The following is a 22,123-nucleotide window of genomic DNA, read 5'->3' as shown; positions in this document are numbered from 1 at the left end:
CGTCTGCCATGGTCAACAGCTGTTCGTAACGTTTGAACGGGATGTGGCCGAGACGGGCGTGCACAACGGCCCATGGCTCCTTACGAGATGCCGTCGCCGCACGACACACCTCGCCCCCCACTGTCTTCAACTTGTAGACGTTTCCTAAACGCTTGGCCTCCATGACGGTAGCATCGCCATAGCGAAAGACACACTTGTCCTTGCTGAACTGCGCGACGACGTCCTTCTCGGCCAGCTTCGCAACCGAGATGAGGCTTCCATCAACTTCAGGGATGTATAGCACATCCGACAGCGTGACAGACGTTCCGTCCATCAGCTTCATTCCGACGGTGCCCTTTGCAACTGCGTCGATCTTCGTGCCATCCGCGATCGTGATGCGGACTGGCGTCTTCAGCTCCTTCATGGACACGAACTTGTCCCGGACGCTGGTCATGTGCGAGCTGGCACCGGAGTCCACGAGCCACTCCGACTTGTCCATCGCACCCGTTGCCGTAAACGCGAAGTCGGACGCAGCTTGCGCGACTTGCCCACGTTCGTTGTCGACCTTCTTCTTGCGGCACTCGAATTCCTTGTGGCCAGTCTTCTTGCAGTAGAAGCACTTGCCGTTGTACCGATGCTTGAAATTCTCCTTCTCCGTAGCAAACGCCTTCTCTCGAGCCGATGACGATTCATCCGAGGCTTCAACACCAGCTAGCGCTTGGATTGCGTACGAGAGCGTCATGTTCGGCGTGTTCTCGAGCACGGTACTGATCATCCGGTACTCATCGGTCAAACTGCCGAGCAGCAGCACGAGTTGGCGGGTCTCGTCGAGAGGCTCACCAATCGTCTCCATTTGGAGCACGATTTCCTTGAATCGGTCCACGTGCGTCGTGAACCGCGTACCGGGCTCCATCTTGAAGTTATTCAGCTTCTTGGTGACGAGGAGTCGGTTCTTGAGCGTGCTCCGGTTGAACTGCTCCTGGAGCATGGTCCATGCATCCATCGCAGTCATCGCACCACGGATGTAGACTTGGAATGTGAGGCTGACGTCGCCAGCGATCACTCCAAGGGCTTTCAGATCGTCGGTCTTCCATGCATCCGTGGTGCTGTTGCTCACCGGGTCGAACTCTGCCTTGATGATGTGGGGCAGCAGTCCCTTGCGCGAGAGCTTCATCCGCATGTTGAACTCCCAGTGGAAGTAGTTATCTTCCACGAGCTTGACGGTGTCCGCGTAGCTTGGGCTCATAACCAATTGAGAGTGTGCGAATGAGGCTTGGTAGTCGAGTGAGTAGTTGGAAGGAAATCCGAAAGTGAGCTCGATTTAGGTTAGTGTCTTTACCAGCTAACAGTCCCTACTGTATGCAATGTTCCCTAGTAGGTGAGGCTTGTAGATGTGGTCCAAACGATCTCGGCTGCGGTCCAAACGAAGTTGTCAGTCGTAAGACTGATCTGCCTAGTCACGGCTGCGGCTCAAAACGGTTGACTCAACACATGCAAATCATAAGCACCCAAATTGAAGTTGTCGTCCAATCACATTCCAGTATCAGAGGTAGTCCAGCCAATCAGGTTGCGTGATCTCCCCATCTTCAATCACAGAGTCCGGTGGCACGTGCCAGCACGCGCAGGCCGTCTGCCTCGCGGTAGGGATCCAGTCGATCAGACAGCGAAGTGCAACCTCAACATACTTTTGCTGGCACCCCTTGATAGTGATTCGCGTGTGATATCTGTACACTTCACCTTGTCCATTTCGCTTTTTCACAAAGACCTACTTGTTCTTCGGAACTCTAACACCTTCTGGTCTGGGTTATCGCTGCACGAGCCAGCCCACGCCGTCGTAACTGAGCCAGCAGGATTTGTTCGGGATCTCCCTCGGATCCTCGCCGAGTTCCGCTTCGTCGCTGGGGTCGTACAGGTGGTCATAGTAACCTCGACTCGGCTTGACCTTCTTCGACGTCAGCATGTGAGAGTCCTCGAAGTACGGGGTTCCCACAGACGACCGGAACTTCTTGGCTTTCTCGGTCGTCTTCGTCTCCGGGGTACGGGGCAGAAGGACTTTGCTTGGATTTTCACCGAAGTCGGCGATCCACTTAGCAATTGTCTGCTTGGCCCCGAGAGCCCGCTCCAGGCCGAACGCGGCGCGCAGCCGACGCTTCCACCGGGTCAGCCCGATAACATCAAGCTGTAGAAGCAGACTAACTCCAGGTGTCTCGAAGTGCGTACCCACTTCTCGCTCGACAAGATCGCCGAGTTCGAGGGCAAACGATACCGTTCAGATGCGTCCTTGCAGTGGCTGAAGCGTTTCATCTATGAGATGAAAGGGATTCGCCAGCTCAAAACTCGTGGTGCGAGCCATTCTCGCTGAGTCTCGGTCGAGCGGCCAAGAGCTGGTATCCCCAGCTGCCGAAGAAGACTCAGCAACGCTGGAGCCTACTCAGCGAGGCGTTCCTCGATTATTACTGCTCGCAGTTCGACCAGTCAGCGCGTACTCGATACTACTCGGCTACACGCAAGGCGAACGATCCGATATGCGACTTCCTCATCCGGCTCAACGGATATGCCCCCACCGCCAAGATCTGGTACGAGATGGGCGGCGCAGCTGCGATCGACCACGTCGAGCAGTTCCTACTCAACTGCAGTGACGACGAAGTCATGGACTTGTTGTATACACTCCAACTCGCCGACATTCAGCGAGTGGAGCAAATCATCAACAAGAAAATACTCGGTGAGAAGAGGAAGAAGCAACGCGACCGTATGATCGGCAGTCGAGGGAGCGAGACTCGGCGGAGTGACCGTCGAGAGAGTCGCCGAGACGATCGACGCTGTCACCGAGACGACCGACGCGGTCGCCGCGACGAGAATCGATACCGCCGAGTCAACGCAGTGGATGCGGCGGTGGACGACTTGTACCGCCGCTTCGATTCGCGCCTGTCGAGTCGGCGAGGCAGCGAGTATGAGTCGTCGAGCAGTGAAGGTGACTACAGCAGCTTCAGCGACGCCGACTCCGACAAGGGCCAGAATTACGTGAACGCTGGAGCTGTGAGGGACCAGTCCTCAGGCCGAGGCAGCGCGGCGGAGCGACGCAGGGGTGGCCGCCCAGCTCGTCGAGAGGAGTCGAGGGAGCGCCAACGGCCAGTTCGCCGAGATGAGTCAGGTGAGCTCCAGCGCTGGGATTGCCGAGATGACACCCGTGACAGGCGAACTTATGACCGCCGAGATCGCCGAGGCGGCGACTTCGACGAGCGTCCTCTCTACGGTCCATGCGCAGCGTGTGGAAGTAACAGCCACTCAGCACACTTCTGTCCCCGGCGATGCAAGTTTTGCAAGCAGCCCCATGACGTGGGCCGCTGCGAGATGTTCCAGCGGCTCGAGAAACTCTCCAAGTTCGTCCGCATATCGGTGCACAAGTCGGCGGTGTCGGCTGATCTCCACTATATCTACGAGCCGAAGGATTTAAACCAGGCGGCCCGCCAACACCTACTGGGTTGGATAACATTGGGCTGCCGCAGACAGCTGAGCCGGTGGTCGAAGCGAATTTCGTGTTCGCTTTCGTGGGCAAAACGCAACGGCCGAGATGCAGTGCGGAAGAAGTGACGAATTTGAGTGTAGATCCGACGGACATGAACGTGAAATTGATTGGAACGATGAACTCGGTGATCCAGAGGAAGGCTGCCGAACTATTACGCGTATGGCAAGGGAGACTCAGCTAATTCGAGAATGTCTCTTCAGTCGGTAGGTCACAGATTTAGAGAGTCGTTCGCTCTCTTCGAGCTTTGGTATTGTGGGTTCTACTCCAAACTCGCCGGGGTGATTGATTGAATCGCCGGAGTCCAATCGCCCCGGTTCACTTGCAGTGACTATTGATTGTTGGTTTCTGCACACAATCACATCTACTAAACACGAACAGAGCTTGCATGTGGTGCGGAGCGATTGGTCAAATGACTTGAGTTTGTATTGGAGTGTTTTACGGAACCGTGCGACCTCGCCAAACTTAGCTGAAAAGCACAATGGTTTCGGGCGCATCGAACAATGTTGTTCGACTACGGAGCCTGCCGAGTCTTGACTTCGAGGAGGTACATATATCTTGAAGTCTTCTGGAAGTGCGATTGGCAACAGGTGCCATCGTGAAGACCGAGAAGCGCATCGTGAACGTGCGTTTCTCGTACAAACAACGAGTGTTCGTCGAACACTTCATCGTCCTGGACCTGGACAATAAGTTCGACGTGGTAATGAGCCGGATTATGCCGTGCAAGCCACGGCATGATACGGTAATAGACTGGAAGAAGCGCATGCTCGTGCGCTTTGGTCGCGACAGCGGAACAGAGAGCGATGGACCTGTTACCGCAGCGCCCGCACTAGCACGTGTGTGCCAACTTTCCAGTTCCAGGGACCCGGAGCGAGAACCCGAGTTTGTTAACCCGAATCCTGAGGTGGATCACCGACAGATAGTAGGCTCTCTACAATATTTGGTGCAGTACACACGCCCAGATAGTGCGAATGCTGTGCGAACGCTAGGAACATATATCAACTGCTTCACACGAGAACACCAGGTGTTATCGAAGAGGGTACTGCGCTATTTGATAGGGACATCCGACTACGGACTTGTGCAGACAAAGAAGACCAAAACGTGAGATATGCAGTTTGCTGCGTATGTAAATGCGTGGAGACTTCAAAAGACGTGGAGATAGAGGTTTATGCTTACTTAGATCTAGGAAATGAAAGAGATGATCGCCGATGAATTACTGGCTGCGTGTTGCAGATGGAGGGATATATCCCTTACGCGTACTTGAGCCACAAACAGCGACTGATCACGGACGATATATGCAGTTCTGACTTTGTAGTTGCTGCTGAGTATTCTACGATGATTAAATGGACGCACAATCTGTGGAAAGAGCTTTGCCCCTGTCAGAAGCAGACGGGTTTGTATAACGACTATCAAGCAGCGATTGCTGTTATGAGAATGGCGAATTTGCTTTGGAGTACCACCCATCGGAGGAAGTGCTGGCAGCAATATTAACGAAACCACTTGGCCCCACGCAGTTCAAACGTCGCGACAGCTTTTGAACGTCGTTCCAATATCTTATTTCACACTGCGTCTGGCAAGCGAAAGCGTGCAAGAGCTACTGAAAAGGATCAAGTCTAAGCAACAAGGACGGTCACTAGTAAACGCGAAGTGGGCGTGTGACGAAGGTCAGGCTCCAGCTTCCATAGTGGCGACTGTCCTACTGGAACCGTGCTATTGTAGTTGCTCAGTGTCTAGTCCCAGGTTATCACAAGGGGTTGTGACCTACGAGGTTATCTTCACCTCAATCCCAACGTTCTCCGTGGGAAACACACGTGATCTCACCGCTGCTGCTTCCTACTGCTACACCTCAGCCTGCGCATCGCGCCAAAAGTAGCGAAACCGCGTGCTGCCCTATGAATGTCGCAAGTAATTCGCGCACCAGAGACCCACCATTACTGAAGGAGAGACGAAAACTCACGCAAATGTTACGCAATAAAGACATATGATGAGTCCCTCCTAGTCATATCACTTTAATGGTACGATATCCGCTAAACACTCATGACGTCAATGACAATGAAAGCGAGCTAAACACTCACCCACGAGTATGATATCCCGCAACACGACGTGAGTGAAACAGCCCAGACCCCACTCTAACAACAGCTCTACCTGCGCACTCACTCCGAGCGAAGCTTGCGACTCGCCTTCTGCAATAGTGGTAGTCAGAGCTGGATACAAGCCATGTTTCCCAGAGAAAAAAATCACCCTTGACTCGTTCTCATTGGTTAAAATTCTCTTGGAATTCAAGAGATCTCACCCGAGCTTTTTTCTTCCAAGAGATCTCTTGGAATCCAATTGGGTGAATAGATGTAGTTTCGGACCATCGCCTGTCGGGGTACGACAATCAGCGCTTCTGCTATCACTACGTAGTCTGCCTCGTTCCTCCAGTCGCTTCACACGCCTCCGTCGAAGTTGCGCGAGATGGTCTCGTCGCCGTGCGTCCACGAGTCGGTCGTAGGTCTTGGCAGCGTCCGTGGGTGTCCAGAAGTCACCGCCCGCGATCGCGCGGCCGCCCACCTCGAGCTCGGCGCTGTACCGGCGGATCTTGGCGGCGTTGAAGCGCACGCACAGGAACTCGTTAGCCGTCTCGTCCTCCATCTCGGCTACGTGCACGTCCTCTACGTTGCAGGTCTTGGTGATGGCGCCGCACTGACATCTGCAGCGAGAGCTCGAGCATCACACCAACGTCGGGCGCCGGTCGCGCCACCAGGCGGCCGAGTGACACCGGACTCTGGAGCTTGACGGTTCGGCGCACCAGTTGGGAGGGGAGCATGCTTGTAGTTGTATGCGAGATGTGGGAGTGCTTTTGAGTGCTTGTAATAGCAGCTAGCTGTCCTGTGAGTCATTCGCGCTAGGCGTCCAATTGCGTACTGAGCGAACCGCCGCTCGAGAACATATCGGCGGGCTTGTGGTACCTCGCTTTTTCTTCTCGTGAGGCATTTCTGGCACAAAAACGCGCTTTAACGCTTGCTTTCGGACCTATTTTAGGGACTGCGTTAGATTGGTGGTGGCACTTACACTGTGTCTCCTGGAGATCAAAACTCAACTTTGAAGTCTGCAGACGTAATCGTGAGAAATCAGGGGAAGCAACACCGGACTTGGATCGTTCCAGCAGCCGTTGCTTGCATTGTCTTTGCAGTATATCGGAAGTGCATCCTGCGCTGCAATTAGTCCTCGCAATAAAATTTCACCATTGCTGAAGATGAGAACGCACGAATATCCGAAAGGCTTTCCAAGCCAAGCTTGCGGTACGTCTTCCGGACCACAGCGGCCCAGCTAAGCGCTGCGACGGCGGGCTCCAGTACGTCTGTAAGCGCGTCCGGAAAGCGACGGCGGCGGCCAGCAGCGTCGCGACTGCAACCAGTGCAGTGAATGCTACATTAGTGGTAGTCATAGTTGGATACAAGCCGTGTTTCCAAGAGGCGAGCTCGACAATTATTAGCCTATTGAATCCGTTGAACTTTGAGACCTCTCCAAGCGCTTGGACCAAGAGTTCGATCCAAGCGACCATTCGCAAGATGCCGACGTCAAGCGAGAAGAAGCGGTTGCTGAAGGGTCTTCAGGCAGTATGGAGAAATCGGTTGCTCCTGCTTGCAGACACTGAAGATTCTAGTGACGAAGACGATGAGATGGAGATTGCCTCGCTCTATATTGTATTACAAGCACAACGCTATGTGGCGCGTCGAAAACGAGTTCCACACCCCGCATCGAGAATCAATTTTTACCTGACGAGAATGCCCGACAAAGAGTTCCAACTCAAGTTTCGTATGTCTTGACCCTTCTTCCTTGCTGTGTGTCTGCTGATTGCTGGCCACCCTGAATTTCAGAGCGTGCCTGGCAAGCAGCACAAGTGTAGCGTCGAGCTCCATTTGATGGGTTTGGTTTGTGTCGTCTTCCCTGCTTTAGTCGTTCCCCGAGGAGGCCTGTCTTCCCTTTTTCTTCGTGTTATCGAATGCAGCAGCGGGTTTGACGGGTGTCGGGGTGATTGTCGCCCTGTGCGCACCGGGGCGACGCGAGCCGCTGTACTTGATCAGCAGGTGGGACGCTCGGACTTGCTCTACGTCGTCTCAACCCACCCACCCACCCACACACACACACACACACACACAAGCGCAGCGTTAGATCCATGGCCAGTCAAGCCTCGAGCACTTCAGCAGACGCACCGGCCATCGTTGCCGATGGTGCTGTCGTTGTCTCGCCTGGAGCTTCGCCTTCCTTAGCCTTCATGCTGTGTTGTGATCTTCGTTTGTGTGTCTGCGTCTCTTGCAGCTAGTTGGAGCCAGCTGACACTCAACTTGGATATACACCCAACCTTGGGTGCGAACCCAGTCAAGGAGGGAGCCCCAGGTGCTCCCTAGTGCATGCATGCAGTTAGTGTAACGTTAGGATCACGGAACGCAGCCAACTTTCAATTCTCAGTTTCCAATTTGCTTTATTCCTCGCATCACCGGTTCACAACACGGGAGCTACGGCACTGATTGCCGCACAATGATTGACCCTAGTAAACACACACCATTGATTTATTGTACGCACCGCACGCCTACCTTGTCTAGCCTGCCGCGAGCGCATCTTGCTCTTCTTACTAGTACAGCTCTCGAATCCGAAATGGCGAAGCGTTTCCTCTGCTTGGTGGAGCTTCAAATCCACGGAGGAGTTTAGCTCCAAGCAGCCTGCTGAGGGACTAACGTTGCGTGGAAGCTAACCGATTTGCTCAGATCACGGCTGCGCCGCCAATAAGAGACTTCGGGCGCGGCACTGTCCATGAAGCAGGCCGAGTGCGCTCATCGGATCTTGCAGAGAGTTTCTCTGGGTAGCTCTGGGTGTGTGGCTGCGGTGTACCTGATTTTGGGGCTGATGCGGTCTTCTCGAACTTCGCCTTGCCGTTTGTCGATGCGTTGAAATGGTTAAGCAGTAAAATATCCCCTTCCCCCGATTCCCTCGCTTTGCAGGCGCCGACAGCACCTGACCATGACAGCGCAGCGAAGAAGACGAAAGACGACACTCGCCGACAAACATCCCCATTTCGTGATATCTGGCCTTGTTTGCGAAGAAACAAAGTTATTAAAAAGTAGAATGAAAAACACAGACCTAGACAACTAGCCACGCTAAATGGTCGGAACCACCAGTTCCCAGTGCGAAGGGCTTGTTCCACGTCAATACCATACCTTCGTAAACAGCCGCGAAATCGAACGAATTCCATAATCGCATAATCGGTTTTGCCGCAAAAACGTCAAGGTCGGCAGGATCTGCTGCTTGAACAAGACAGACTTGTGCTTCAATCTTGTCCTGGCAACACTGTCCCCTAAAGCACGACGTCGATCTTGAGCAAGTTTACTCGACTGCCTCTACAAAGTCCTCCCCGGCTGAGCTTGCAAACCCACGCACATTGCTCAGGACTTCAGCCTTGAGAGACTTCAGCGGCTCCCACGAAACCTCTATGTGTTGTAGACCTGTCCAATTAACGAGCAGCTCCCAACGTAAGACATCAGCATTGTACTTATGACTTGAGAATCCGTCGGCGCTCAGCAGCCTTCCTTGATTTGACCCAAAGTCACAGATTTTTTTCTGTCACATCCAGTGAGGAATTCGCGTAAAAGCAAAGCCGTGAGCCATGAACTTCGTAGGTCCTCGTGAGCAAGTGTCGGGTCATGAAGGAGTGTGGACGAGCTTCCGTTACTGCGAACGGACCTACCCGTTGCGCCAACAACTTGTTGTGGGCAAGACACTCATCGCCACGAGACCAAAGCACATAATCTCCAACGTCGAAATTGGCCGTAGCTCATTTTGCCGTTGCCATGTCGTTGAGGCGTTTCTTCTCTTTCACATTGATTTCATCGTGGTGCATTGCAAGCAAGTAGGACTGCACTTTCTCTAGTGAGTCAGCCACATTGATTAAGTCGATTGTGGTGGTGGCGTCATTGTGCTCAGGACGGGTGATGATGCCGAGCGCCGATGGCAGTGGCAGCGCCAAAAAAAAGCACCATCGGACACTTGCCAACCAGAGAGCGAACCGGAGTCTAGCTCAGATTTTCCTGGATTACCAGCAGCTGATAGGGTCATTCGTGGTGGTCGAGGTGGTATTCCATCAGCATCACACGAAATACTTGCAGTAGATCCCTGTTCAGGCTTTCAACCGTTCCATTCTCCCAAGGCGTGTAAACGGAAGAAAAGCATTGTTCAGCCTTAACCCGTCCACATAAGATCCTGGTTGTCTCGTTCCCGAAATATGAGCCCTGGTCGACATCAGCATCTTCGGTCAGTCGTACCGCTTGTGCCATGAGAGCAAGGCGTCTGCTGCGACATCAGCATTTGCACTGCTGCAGACAAACAGCTCTCAATAGTGACTCAGCCGTTCTTCATCATCAGTACATAACGGTCTCCACCAAACCTGTCACTCAACTGCAGATAGTCCCAGTGTACCATCTCGTTTTCTCTGAATCGGGTCCCATCGTGCTGGCAGAGCTCGGGCGCGCGTGTGTATTTGTAAATCCATTCAAGCGCCAAATCGCGTCTGAAGCGCTGTGCAGGCTCCAGACCGTTCTGACGCAGGAGCTGGCGTAGGCCCCAGCTCGTGGCTCGGGCCGCGATCTTTTTCGCGTCTTCCTCGATAGACTTGCGTGTATATCTCAGTCCCCCTTTTCGCTCGAGGAGGAACGAGCAAGGCACTAACTGGTTATCAATCTCTGGTGCTTGGGGTAACCTGGTGGAGGGCGTCAGGTCATAGTGGATCCAAGACGAAGAGATGGGTCCCCGAACTCGTCTCACCGCGGCTTCAACTTGTCCCCCGAAGCAGTCGACGTGGCTGTCGCGGTCGTACGTTGGTGGCGTTGCCGGCGACGACGGCCAACGTCGCTGGTTTGTTGTTGTCTCTGCTGCTGCTGGCGGGTGGAATTCCTGATCGATCCTTCCTGCTTCTGAGCTGGCACTCTCCGCTGCGACTGAGCGGGTCCCAGCCAAAGATAAAGAGTGGAAAGAGAGACCGCTGTCGTAGCGCTGGGCTCGCATGTCTAACGAGATGCTAAGGCGCTGTGGTGCGCGAGATGGCGTGCCAGCGGTGAGCACGACAGCGAACAGCGGAGTGACTGATCCAGCCAGCCTGTCACTACTTCACTGCGCGTGCCGCGGATCGGCCTACCACTTCCTGGGAGCTGAGTGGCATGCATGCAGTACGCTCGCTTGGGGACGATATCGTCCCCATCGAGGTGCATGCATAACCAGCGCTTGTCGGCGGTGGTGCCGTTCGTTTCAACATACATCCTCTGTCCGGAAATAAATGCTGTATCTAGACGTTGACCAAGATAAAATTGCATAGTCTTCTCCAAATTTTCCGCGGAATGGACGAGTGGACGCGTCTATATTTCGTCTATTCGGGGATACGAATCATACACCACTACCGTGTGCAGGGTCTTACCAAACACAACGCCTCGACCGCTTCATTTGAACAATTTCCGCCACGTGAACAGCAAGCACCTCTGCGACCGATGACTGTGTCTAGGACCAACTTCACAGAGAAGGAACGCCAACACATCATTCATGAGCTTCTAATTCGCTGTAGCGATCTCGTTCTGCCATCGGGAACTTACATTGACCTAGCTAAGCGTTGGGACTGTCATCCCACCACAATTAGCCGAATCTGGAATGTGTACTGCGCAGCTCGAGCCTCCAGGACCCCTATAGATGGATGCAAGAGCCGAAAAGCGAAGCATTGCGGAAGGAAGCGTAAAACCCGCGAAGAAGCTAACGAAAAGCTGCGGTCGGTTCCTCTGGAAGATCGACAGGTGATTCGGCGCGCTGCCGCAGCCGCAGGTCTCTCCAAGTACATGGTGGGAGAGCTACTCAAGGAGGGAGAGGTCTCTAGACGTTCTACACTGATCAAGCCTTGTCTGACCGACAAGAACAAGCTTCGACGCATCGAGTTTGCATTGTCCTTTGTCGACGAGTCACGAATGATATTTGAGCCGCTGTATATCGTTGTACATGTAGATGAAAAGTGGTTCAATTCAGACAAAGACAAACGCTCGTTTATAATGCTAGACGACGAAGAACTCTCGGTCAGAAAACACCATAGCAACCCAAGACTATGTTTTTGGCTGCCGTCGCACGTCCAAGGTAAGGTTACTCTGGTGATTATATACCCTTTCTATACCGATATTACTGACTTCAACTTGACTTCATAGGTTCGACCCGCATCGAAACGCAGACTGGGATGGCAAACTAGGTATCTGGCCTTTTGCCGAGAAGTACATCGCAAAAAAAATAGTCGGAATCGACCGAAGGGCACCGTCACCATGCGTAACTTGAAAGTCGCCTCTTTTGCCAACCCCCCCCCCACTCACCTGATACCAACGTGATGGACTTGGGCCTATTCATCTCACTCCAGTCCTCTCAAAATCGAGCCCCACTGCGTAGAACCGAGGACATCATTCAAGCTGTCAATCGAGCGTACGACTCCATGACCAAGGAAACGCAGGAAAACGCGTTCATATCGCTTCAAAACTGCATGCGTAGCATGCTGCAAGTCAGCGGTTATAATACGTACGCTCTGCCACACATGAACAAGGCAAAACTAAGGAAGCTAGGCATGCTGCCAGAAGTGATTGCGTGTGATCGGCAGGTTTACAACAGAGCAGTGGAGCTTCTGCGCAACTCGAACAGGGCAGATACCAATGTCCCTTCTTAGTATTTTATCCCCTCCAAATCGATAATGATACAAAAATCACGACTACCAAAACCTATGGTTCTGTCATACATCATACTTGCAATTAATTCCTTCCGGAGGAAGTATACACAATGCCAGACTCAATCGGATATTATCGCCGTGTTTGGGTCGTCCGTCTACAGGTCCAGATTCGTCGCAACCAGTACCAACACTGAACTGCTGAAGGTTTGAAAAGGAAGACCACCGAGAAGAGTCGACAGCGTCGGAGACTTGAGTCCTCTGAACGAGGTATATTTCAGAATGAAAAGTTTCTTGGAGCAGGGGCTCCGAACTACATGCACAGGGGCATTCACGTTGGAAGCGTGAGGCTACGGTAGATGTCTAACCTAGCTACAACTTTTCCCTGTCCTTCTGCTAGACAGAAATTGTAGCAATCGCACTAACGCATTTCATCCCATAGTGCGTTTCATCTTGCCAAACTAGGCAATCACCGGGGTCACGCAGCATAGCGCTCTTGCGTATTATACATCTCACCCAATTCTATTAGCAGATTGATAGCTCAATCGAACAGCCCTCCAGGTTTAAGTGACAGCGATCTACAGTTGTATTAGCGCCTGACTGTATTATCATATACTCCTTTTCGCACGCTCTGCAAAATCCAGAGCTGTTCAGGGCGAAGCACGGCTTTGTGATTATCCCAACAAAGCCGTTCTTCGCCCGGAACAGCTCTGAATTTTGCGGTGAGCGTGCGAAAAGGAGTATGGTATCATTTTATGATACTACATGGTATCATTTTATGATACTACATTGAGTCGCTAATACTAGATCGCTGTCACTTAAACCGGGAGGGCTGTTCGACTGAGCTATGAATCCGATGGTTGCTAGTAGAATTGGGTGAGATGTATAATACATAAGAGCGCTGTGGTGCGGGACCCCCGGTGATTGCCTAGTTCGGCAAGATGAAACTGCCATGATGGATTGCCTAGTTTGGCCAGATGAAACTTGTGCGTGACCGCCATGATGAGCTGCGGCAGAAGTGGATGAGGATTTCGCAATATCCCTATTTTGCAGTTTTTGTGTGCTACAGTATGTATTCTAGCCGAATTGATCGTCGATAGATTTTCCGGCGTCAAGTGGAATCCACGGCCAGGGTTTGGTAGCAAAATCGCAAAAAGTACTACACACTACTAGTAGCATTTTACTATAAACAGTATAATACAAGCCTATTATAATCGTTAGTACTAACATATAATTAGTATAAAAATCACGATATTAGTACTAAAAACTACTACAATTCCTACTAAATTCTAGGATGAAGTTCAAGGTCAATATCATCAAGGATGCGCGCAGTGGGTGATTGCCAAGGTGCTCTGTCGTATTCTCGCGCTCTTTATCCGATTTCTTCCCTGAAGACCGCAACCGGGTCCGGTGAGGTGCTCCAAGGCCGATAACTGTTTGGGTGATGTGACGGAAGCGGCGCCTTGATGCATCTGCGGTCATCCTGTTCGTCATGTCTGCTGCAATGAACGCTGGGAAGAGGCTGATCTTTCCAAACGGTACGGCTAGCACTACTCGGGTCCATGGTTTGCTAGCATCAAATGCGGTCACCTCTATGAGTATCTTTTGTAGTCCAGCGTGCGTTCCAACCTTCAGGAATAAAGATCAACCGGACTGTGAGCCCTCCCCAGCAAGCAGTCAAGGGATATATCTGTCGAGTCAGGCTACGGAGGTGGATGAAGCTACTCTCGCGGTATCTGACATCCGTACTCAAGCAACAGAGTGGCGGAAATTCGATGTTGCGGTTCTGGCCGATTGGCTATTACAAACCTCCCGAGCTCAGGATGCCCGTAGCTCCTCAACATTTTTTCATGTCTGTTCGACAGAATCTATTGTATTGATCCCTCTCCGCGTACACACGAGCAATGAGCAAGCCCAACGCCAGCTAATTCTTCATTACAACGACGTAGAGATCGATCAGATGAGGAAATGAGAACGGAATCTGTGGTAAGGGCGTTTTAGTAGTTTGATTTTACTATTAGTAACTAATTTTATTAATAGTAAATTTTCCACGCATCCAATTAGTATTATTATATAATTTGAAAATCAAAATCGTCTCCCGAATTATTAATATTACTTGAAGATATTACTACCAATCCATGATAGCGGCACTGAACCGAGATGACGAATGAAACCATTGATACGAGGGTCGTCAATTATATGTATGGCAAACAGGGGCTAACTTAGGTGACATGTATTGCTGATCCAACTAGCCCACCACTCGAGACACCACTTGCCTGCAGCTTGTACAGCGCCTCCGCTTCACTGGGTCGCTCATTTGGGTTTACGCTCACGCAAGCCTCACCAAGTTCAGCCATCGCTATCGACGAGGGCCCTGACGACGAGAACTCCACGGCAAGTATCCCCATTGCAACCTTTTGCAGGATCGCCGTGTCCCGACAACAGCTGACTGCCAGACCCTTCATCTTCACGAACGCGTACTGCAGCGAATGCATATCGAGCTCTGACAGCAGCACGCCGAACGAGAACACGTCAGCCTTGTCGTCGTTGATCTCCCCGAGCATGACCTCCGGCGCCATCCAGCGCAACGGCCCGACGCCCGCCGTCATGGTGCGGTCCAGCTGCTCGCGAGAGATGCCGAAGCCCGTCATCTTGGCCGCCAGGTCGCTGCTTAGCAGGACGTTGCGCACTTGAAGTCGCGGTGGATGATCGACGGCGCCAGCGAGTGCAGGTACACGAGCGCGTGGCAGACGTGCAGCGCGATGGTGATCTTCTCGCGGTCGAAACTGACCAGGTGGTCCGACTCGATGTACCGATCCAGCAGCGAACGCAGGTCGCCGCCGTCCATGAACTCGAGCACCACCCACAAGTCCGGCAGCGAGTCCCACGCAACGCCGACGAAGCGCACGATGCGCATGTGCTCTTATCTTCGCCTCGGACAGGAACTCGTTCATGTGGCGCATATCGCCGGGAGTTTGTGGAAGCAGCATTTTCACGGTCACGCGCTCGTGGTTGAAGACTCCGGTGTACACTTCTCCAAACGCCCCAGAAGCTGCTGTACGTGAACTTTGCCTCGCGGAATACACTTGGCAGTGATCACGTCGTCACTTCACAACCCGTTCTTACCTAAGAGTTTTTCGTCGTTCGAGGCAGAATCACTGGAGACCAAATTTTGCGAATGCTGTGGTTGTTGCACGTGCTGGTGGCTCACGGGCGAACGCTGCCGATGAAATACTGGGCTATTGGATTGATCTGGTACCATGTTGTTGACTTTTGTATCCACTTGAGCGATGACGACGATAAATGAATATAATATATAATACTACAATGAACACACACAAGGTACACAGATGACAATGATGGAGTGTCTACGTAGCCACTTACTCCAGTTTGCCGTAGCTGCCCGACTGCAGTTCAGTGTTGGTACTGGTTGCAACGAATCTGGAGCTGTAGACGAACGACCCAAACACGGCGTCTGGCATTGCATAGATGTTGAAACGAAGGACACCACCGCCGACAAGCGCCGACCGTGCAGCCACCTCGATGGGGACGATATCGTCCCCACTGCATGTATAGCACTCAGCTCCCAGGAAGTGGTAGACCGATCTGCAGCACGTGCAGTGAAGCAGTGACAGGCTGGCTGGATTAGTCACTGCGACGCCGCCGAGCGACAAACGAGTGCCCCGAGAACACTTGGCCGAAGCTCTCTGACCGATGGACTGGTCCACCTGCGCCTCTTCCCTTGGGACCCGCTTGCTGACCATCTTAATGACCGGAGGCGACCACCCCTCACCTCCATGAGGACTGCATGTAGTCTGAACGCGGAAAAAATCCGCGGATGCCGCACAGTGGTAAGTACCGTGATTGCTCTGACGCTGTAACCCTGGACCGCTCTGATTTTGAGACACCGGCACATACTGGTCACGGAATTTTGCACCAACCAATCAACGCCACCATGCCTGGATTTCGCCTCGCCAAGACCATGTCGGAGAAGAAGGGGGTCGTCACGTGGATCGAGGAGCACCAAGAGGTCCCAGCAAGGGCTGCCAGGACAAACTTTCGACTATCATTAACGAATGGAAATCGTCGGACCCCGTGCAGTACACGAAAGGTGGAAACCCGAAGCAGCCTCCAGTTACAGACGTTGCTCAGTGGGTGGAAACAGCCTGGAAAGATGTGCCTGACGACGTTGTTACTCGGTCTGTGGCAGCGGCAGGATTCGCTCCCTGTTACCAAGATTGGCACATCAGTCGCCATGACGCCTATGGAGAACTATTTTGCCGCAAGTGGCTCTCTCGCGACGATGATTCCGATGACAACGATGTTGAAGAGGATCTTCTCGAAAATCTGGACGAGTTCACGATTTGGGACTCCGAGGATTCCGCCTAGGCAATAGTGTACCTCCTCCTTAATAGTGTACCTTGTTAAGAATGAAGTGTGTTCAATTCGATTGTATACAGTGCACTAATTGGCATTTTCCGTTAGTTGAGCGATCCCTTGCTGTCGAACTGACAGGAAAACAGCTGGATCGGTACATCTCACAATACCCGCGATGACACGTGCGCTAGTCGCTCGCAAACGTTGCGATAGTTTCCCCGTGGTGAACGAAGTATAATCTACACGTGCGCCTGGAGGACCGCTCCTGGTCTTCCGCTGCGCTAACGACAGTGTGACCGTGTTGCGCGGGAGGAGGGGGGTCGACGCAGATTCTCAACTTCAACAATGAACATACAAACCTCAGTACAATATCACAAGATTCAATGCGGCAGCTGAAAGAGAGGAGCCGAGCAGTAACCACGGCTACGGCGTGGGTCCCGGCGTCAACTTCGGAGTGCCTGGCCTCGCGAGTGTCGGTGTCGATCTGGGAAACGGCGGCGCCAACGTGCTGGACATCGGTGTGAACGTCAGTGTGGATGTGCCGGGCGTCCTGTCAACAGCTCCAACGCTGCCCCACCCGCTGTGTGCTACAACAGTGCCCCCCGTCTACAACAACGCGCCCGCTACTGTCGTGAACAGTGCCCCTGCAACGACTACGACTGCGACCATTGAGGTCAACGCTACCAACACCAACAATGCCAACGCGAACGCCGGCAACAATAGCCCGTGCTCGAGCAAGACCGTCACCGTCACGAACGGAGACGGAACGTCGAACACTGCGTCCATGTCGAGCGGAAACGGCGCCACAATAGGCGGTGCGTCGGCGAGCGCCACTGCAAGTGCATCTGCTAGGGACACGGCTGACGCGGGTGCCACGTCGTCTCAGAAGAGGTACCGCCAGCTTCGCCTGGTGGAATGATTGAGTGCACTGTCCTCGGCGTCTGTTGAGGTGAGGCAAGGCAACTCGGGATAAGTTGGTTGTGCAGCAAGAGCTGTCTGTGTTTGGACTGCTCCGGATCGTTCCACCACGAATGCCTCCGGTCGCTGGCGTCTTCGTACTCGCGTTTGGTCTATTGTATACGGAGATACACTCCAATCGAATGCAATTCGTGTTTTGTCTAGCGTACTTGCAGTGTTCTTGGCGTGTGTACCTTACCGTACTTAGCCAGCATGTAGTAGATGCTGGCGTTTGTAGGAACGAGTCTGGTTGATGGATTGTCCGACTCGACACTCTTCTGATCGGAAATCCGCTTTTTATCAGATTTTCGTAGTGCTGGTATTAATAATATGCGTGAGTTACAAGATTGCGGGTTTTGAAGTTTCTTACAGTCCCAGACACCGATTTTAGGGGGTACTATTTGAGGCAGTGAAGTTGCGATTCGCAAGGGGTAGTACTGGGGGGGTTCCCACCGGTAACTCTTGAGTAGGCGTTTTTGAGAACCTAACCTGATTCATTACTTTCCTACTCAATAACCCGTCTGAAGGTGCGGATTTTTGCAGTAGGATTTCTGCTACTGCAAAAAATATTGAGTAGGGGGCGGAGGAGAAGGTCTCATGGCGAAGAAGAAGCAGCAGAAGCAGCAGGGTGAATCTCGTGCTCGAGGGCCTAACTGGACTACAACGGAGATCCTGAAGCTCATCGAGGCATGGCGAATTGAGCTGGATACCCCAGCAGAGAAGGGGGAGTCGACGGCCCTTCTTAACACGCGAGTATTCGAGCAATTCAAGACGCTGTGTGGTGGCACCACGTCTCGCAGTGAGAAAGCAGTCATCGACAAGAAGAACAACTTGCCTGTTGCGTACAAGTTCATAGTCGCATTTAACAACAACCATGTGGTCGGATCAACCGGCCAGCCTTGTTGGTTTGAACTGTCACGTGAGCAAAAGAAAACCATCAAGGCTGCTAACAAGACGGACGCTCGCAATGCCGACATGGACATAGCCGTATTCAATGCTTTGAAGAACATCTTAGGCGGTGATGACTCTGTCGAGCCTTCCGCTTTAGTTTCCTCTACGCCTATCTTTGAGAGAGAGGATAGTAGTGCTCCTCGTCAGACATATTTTGCGGACTTCGCTGACAACAACCAAAACACGGATGCAGCGCAATCTTCGTGCAGTGGTGGAGACGAAGGCCTTCTCGTTGACAACATCCCTTCGTCGCCAGGTTCTGATGGTGCGTCCGAAGACCAAGAAAACACACAGCAGAACAACTCCATTCAAGGCAAAAAAAAACGAAAGCAGATTTCGGAGCCAAGTAATGATCAACGCTTCCTCATGAATTTGGTTCAGCTACAGACGGATGCTATGGTAAACAAGCTCGAGGAAATTCGAGCCGATCGTCGTGCCGCTCTACGACAACGTGTCAAGGAAAAGCAGGAGAGCCGCGAACACCAGGAGCGCGAGAGGGAGCGCGATCGTGAGCTTCTGCGCGAGTTATTTGGGAGGCGCGACTAGCGCGGGTTTTGTTCTTACAAGCTCGGTTTCAGACGGCAAGCATATCAATCCAAGTGCACAAACAGCGTCGGCTACGCGTCGAAGTATCTCGCTACACGTCGATAGACCGATTCCAAACTTCTCATGCAGCACCCGTAGCGTCACGCCGTGAGCACTATAATAGAGAAACGCGAGCAGCACATTTCTTGCCGGAACAGCTTCACGGTAGTTCGTATTTTCCCGCGTAATACGATTTTCCACCATGGCAAAGAGCTTTTCAAACGTAAGTCGCCGCATCCTAAAGCCGCCATGAAAGCGTTCATCATCGAACAGTGACTGGGAGGCAACCAGCTCACGGATCCATTCCCCACTACGCGGCTTCACCCACCACTTTTCTTCGTCATTGCATTGGTCGGCCCTGACAAACAATCCACTGGTACAGGCATTGCCACTGAGCAAGTACTGCACTGCTTCATCAGTGTCGTCACTGTCCTCGCCGCCGCTAGGTGATGCGTAGCCTCGAGACAAAAACCTATGCAGAACTACTAGAGTTCCGCTAGCCAGCTCTTTCATCGTCAAGCAGCTCTTAGGAATGGACGAAAGGCCGCGCCTTCTCAAAATATGCCGGTGGAAACACAACTCATGATTTCGCTGGATTTATTGAGTCGCCAATCTTGAGTAGCCTACTAAAAATTTGCCGGTGGGAACCCCCCCACTGGTGTATGATCGATATCAGTCTGTATCTGACAACGGGGTCTAATGAATTCCCTATTTTTAAGGTATGCGTTTGACTCCGAGAGTGAGTCGAAACTGAGTCAAGAGTCATCGAGAGCCTACCCACTTTAACGGTGTTAGCCATGTCAAGCTCGTGCTCTAGGGCGGGTTCACACCATTAACCCCGTCTATTCCGGCCGAAAGCCCGATCCCCGGGGATCTGAACTGCACAACCTCCAGCGGATCGACCACGACACCAATACGAGATCGGTTGTTGGACCGAGTCTGCACAAGGCGCTAAGCACGCCAACCGAGCAAGTTAGCGATACGACGTGTCGTGTGCAGTGCAGCCTGACTTCTGCACTGCAGCGGTCATGCATTGGCGCTCGCCACTGCCACTGCGCCGTGGTTAAATGCAACACCTAGAGATCATCGGCCGTCGTCACGAAACTCTGGAAAGCGCTGATCTGCAAACCACCGCATATCGGGAGCAATGCCTGACCGTTAATTAAATTGCACCATCCACCCGCAAGAAAGCCTAACGTGAGCCAAGCAGCGCAGGCAGCAAAACCATCGACTCGACACCAGCAAATGGATGAAACTTGCACCACCACACAAACCATCGGAAACTCACACACCAAATCCTCCTCATCCAAGGTCCTCGAATTTCCCACCCGTCATACACTTCGTGAGCTGTTTCCATCTATCCACTAACAACAGGTTCCCTGCCAGTGAAGGATTCCAGATTCCCTCTCCTCCTCCGTGTTATTAACACCAACAAAGTCTCTGGTGGGCACACATTGACAGCGATGCCACCTATCCTTATTGCCTGGAAATTTTTGGTGAGTGTGCTGCACGCCCCGCCAACCAACAAGTTTGTCCACCTGCTGCTCTGAGTCAATGCTCAACAGCGCTGTATGGACGCTGCGGTCACGAAAGGTGAGATGTAATCGAACACGCTGTGTGCCCTAGGCTGATAGCAGCGTGGCTTTAGTCAAACCCCAAGACGAGGCTTCAATCTTAATCGCGCTGCCTGGCAAGCGGGCATTGGAATCAACCACTTGTGCGCAAAGCCACCAGTCAGTTGCCGTGAAGACATTTTTGCCTGCTTGAAGCGTGTACACGCGCTGCCTCAGCGCGTCTGGACGTCTTCAGTCACCTGAGGGAAGGCGCTGCAAGCTCGCGTTCCCTCTCCGCGACGAGCGCAACGTCAAGGCGCCGCACGCATCACACCGTTGTGGTACTAACGGTGGGCTATTGAGTCTGATATAAATGAATTGCTGAGGGTCTCTAATGAGGTGAGACCACCTGTTGCCGTGATCGTCGGGAACTCGGACTCAAATGACCTGTCCTCACCGCGCGGTCGCAACTGCGGTTAACCTCGCGTTAAAGCAGACAAAACGTGCCCGAGCTTGAGTTGAAGTGACAAACGTGCGCGTAATCCTGAGTTGAAGCTCGAGTCAGAGACACTGGCTGCCACCTTCAGGCAAAGCGTCCCACTTCGCTCGCGAGTGATTGCTGCGCCGTGTGTCTGGCTGGCGAGGGGCGCGTGCATTGCTGCGCTCCAAGCAAAAACCTTCCGCAGATGTGCGGTCGCTTTCAGACAAGCCGCGACGATGTGGCGTGCTTAAATTGAGCAGTGGTTCAATCCTCCCGAGCGTCCCCCCATGTGACAGTCTCAGTCCACGGCGCGGCGTGCGCTGCATCGCGTCCCACGCGTCGTAGCTCAGAAACGCGGTGACCGCTGGCACTCCACTTTCCGCCTCGCGCCCACCCGCATGGCGCCTCAACCTGCTGGCGCACTCAGTGGCACCCAGTCCTTGCTGTTTCAAGCACAGCGCAGAGATGGGGGAGCATCATCTCCACCTTTGAACTGCAACGTCGGAGAGAAGGCAAGCACGTAGGAACCACCGACACTGGAATCACGCTATCTGGTCCCTCACTTCCATTCTCCTCTCTCCGAGCCGAAGCCTCTTCCTCCTCCTCCTCCTCCTTCCGCCCCATCACCTCTACCCAGAGCCTCCCCGCAGAAGGGCAAGCAGCCAGGGAGCAGCAGACCAGGCGCTGCTTGAGCAGGCGCTGCTCTCAGTCGCCGTAACTCGTGATCGTGGACTGCGGTTAGCTGCTGGCGAGGCCCTCGCGCGCGCGTGGACGTCCAGGGACAGGACGGTGGGACGTGCTGACATCCAGCGCGTGCTCAGCTTGGCCGGCGTACTGGGAGGACGTGGGGCCAGCCTCAGTGGAAGCGCCTGGACCCCAAGAACCAGGTCACGCCTCAATGTACGTAGGATCTTCCAGTGCACAGAGCTCATCCTGTCAACTTCCTGCCCTTCGCAAGGAGAACATGGCACTGTGGACACAGGACCTAGGTGATCCTGCAGGAC

The 22,123-nt window shown here is 53.0% G+C and overlaps 4 protein-coding genes across 4 annotated transcripts; 1 reads left to right on the top strand and 3 right to left on the bottom strand.

Moving 5' to 3' along the window:
• Nucleotides 1–1,783: 1,783 nt before the first annotated feature.
• On the bottom strand, nucleotides 1,784–6,136 carry IUM83_19961 (uncharacterized protein; the record flags this gene model as incomplete). Its single annotated transcript, XM_067945031.1, has 2 exons — nucleotides 1,784–2,158; nucleotides 6,056–6,136. The coding sequence occupies 2 exons, from the start codon at nucleotides 6,134–6,136 to the stop codon at nucleotides 1,784–1,786; spliced, it is 456 nt and encodes a 151-aa protein (XP_067780942.1).
• An 8,301-nt stretch (nucleotides 6,137–14,437) lies between these two features.
• Nucleotides 14,438–14,866, bottom strand: IUM83_19960 (TKL protein kinase; the record flags this gene model as incomplete). Its single annotated transcript, XM_067945030.1, has 1 exon — nucleotides 14,438–14,866. The coding sequence occupies one exon, from the start codon at nucleotides 14,864–14,866 to the stop codon at nucleotides 14,438–14,440; it is 429 nt and encodes a 142-aa protein (XP_067780943.1).
• A 20-nt stretch (nucleotides 14,867–14,886) lies between these two features.
• On the bottom strand, nucleotides 14,887–15,132 carry IUM83_19959 (TKL protein kinase; the record flags this gene model as incomplete). The annotated part of the gene is made up of 1 exon (XM_067945029.1): nucleotides 14,887–15,132. The coding sequence occupies one exon, from the start codon at nucleotides 15,130–15,132 to the stop codon at nucleotides 14,887–14,889; it is 246 nt and encodes an 81-aa protein (XP_067780940.1).
• A 1,038-nt stretch (nucleotides 15,133–16,170) lies between these two features.
• IUM83_19958 (uncharacterized protein) lies at nucleotides 16,171–17,511 on the top strand (the record flags this gene model as incomplete). Its single annotated transcript, XM_067945028.1, has 2 exons — nucleotides 16,171–16,245; nucleotides 16,957–17,511. The coding sequence occupies 2 exons, from the start codon at nucleotides 16,171–16,173 to the stop codon at nucleotides 17,509–17,511; spliced, it is 630 nt and encodes a 209-aa protein (XP_067780944.1).
• Between the last annotated feature and the right edge of the window lie 4,612 nt (nucleotides 17,512–22,123).

This window comes from Phytophthora cinnamomi (assembly GCF_018691715.1).
Source record: "Phytophthora cinnamomi strain GKB4 chromosome Unknown Contig122, whole genome shotgun sequence".
In the NCBI taxonomy this organism is placed as follows: Eukaryota; Oomycota; class Peronosporomycetes; order Peronosporales; family Peronosporaceae; genus Phytophthora; species Phytophthora cinnamomi.
The sequence above is the reverse complement of the archived record's forward strand: the minus strand, read 5'-3'. Positions and strand labels throughout refer to the sequence as shown.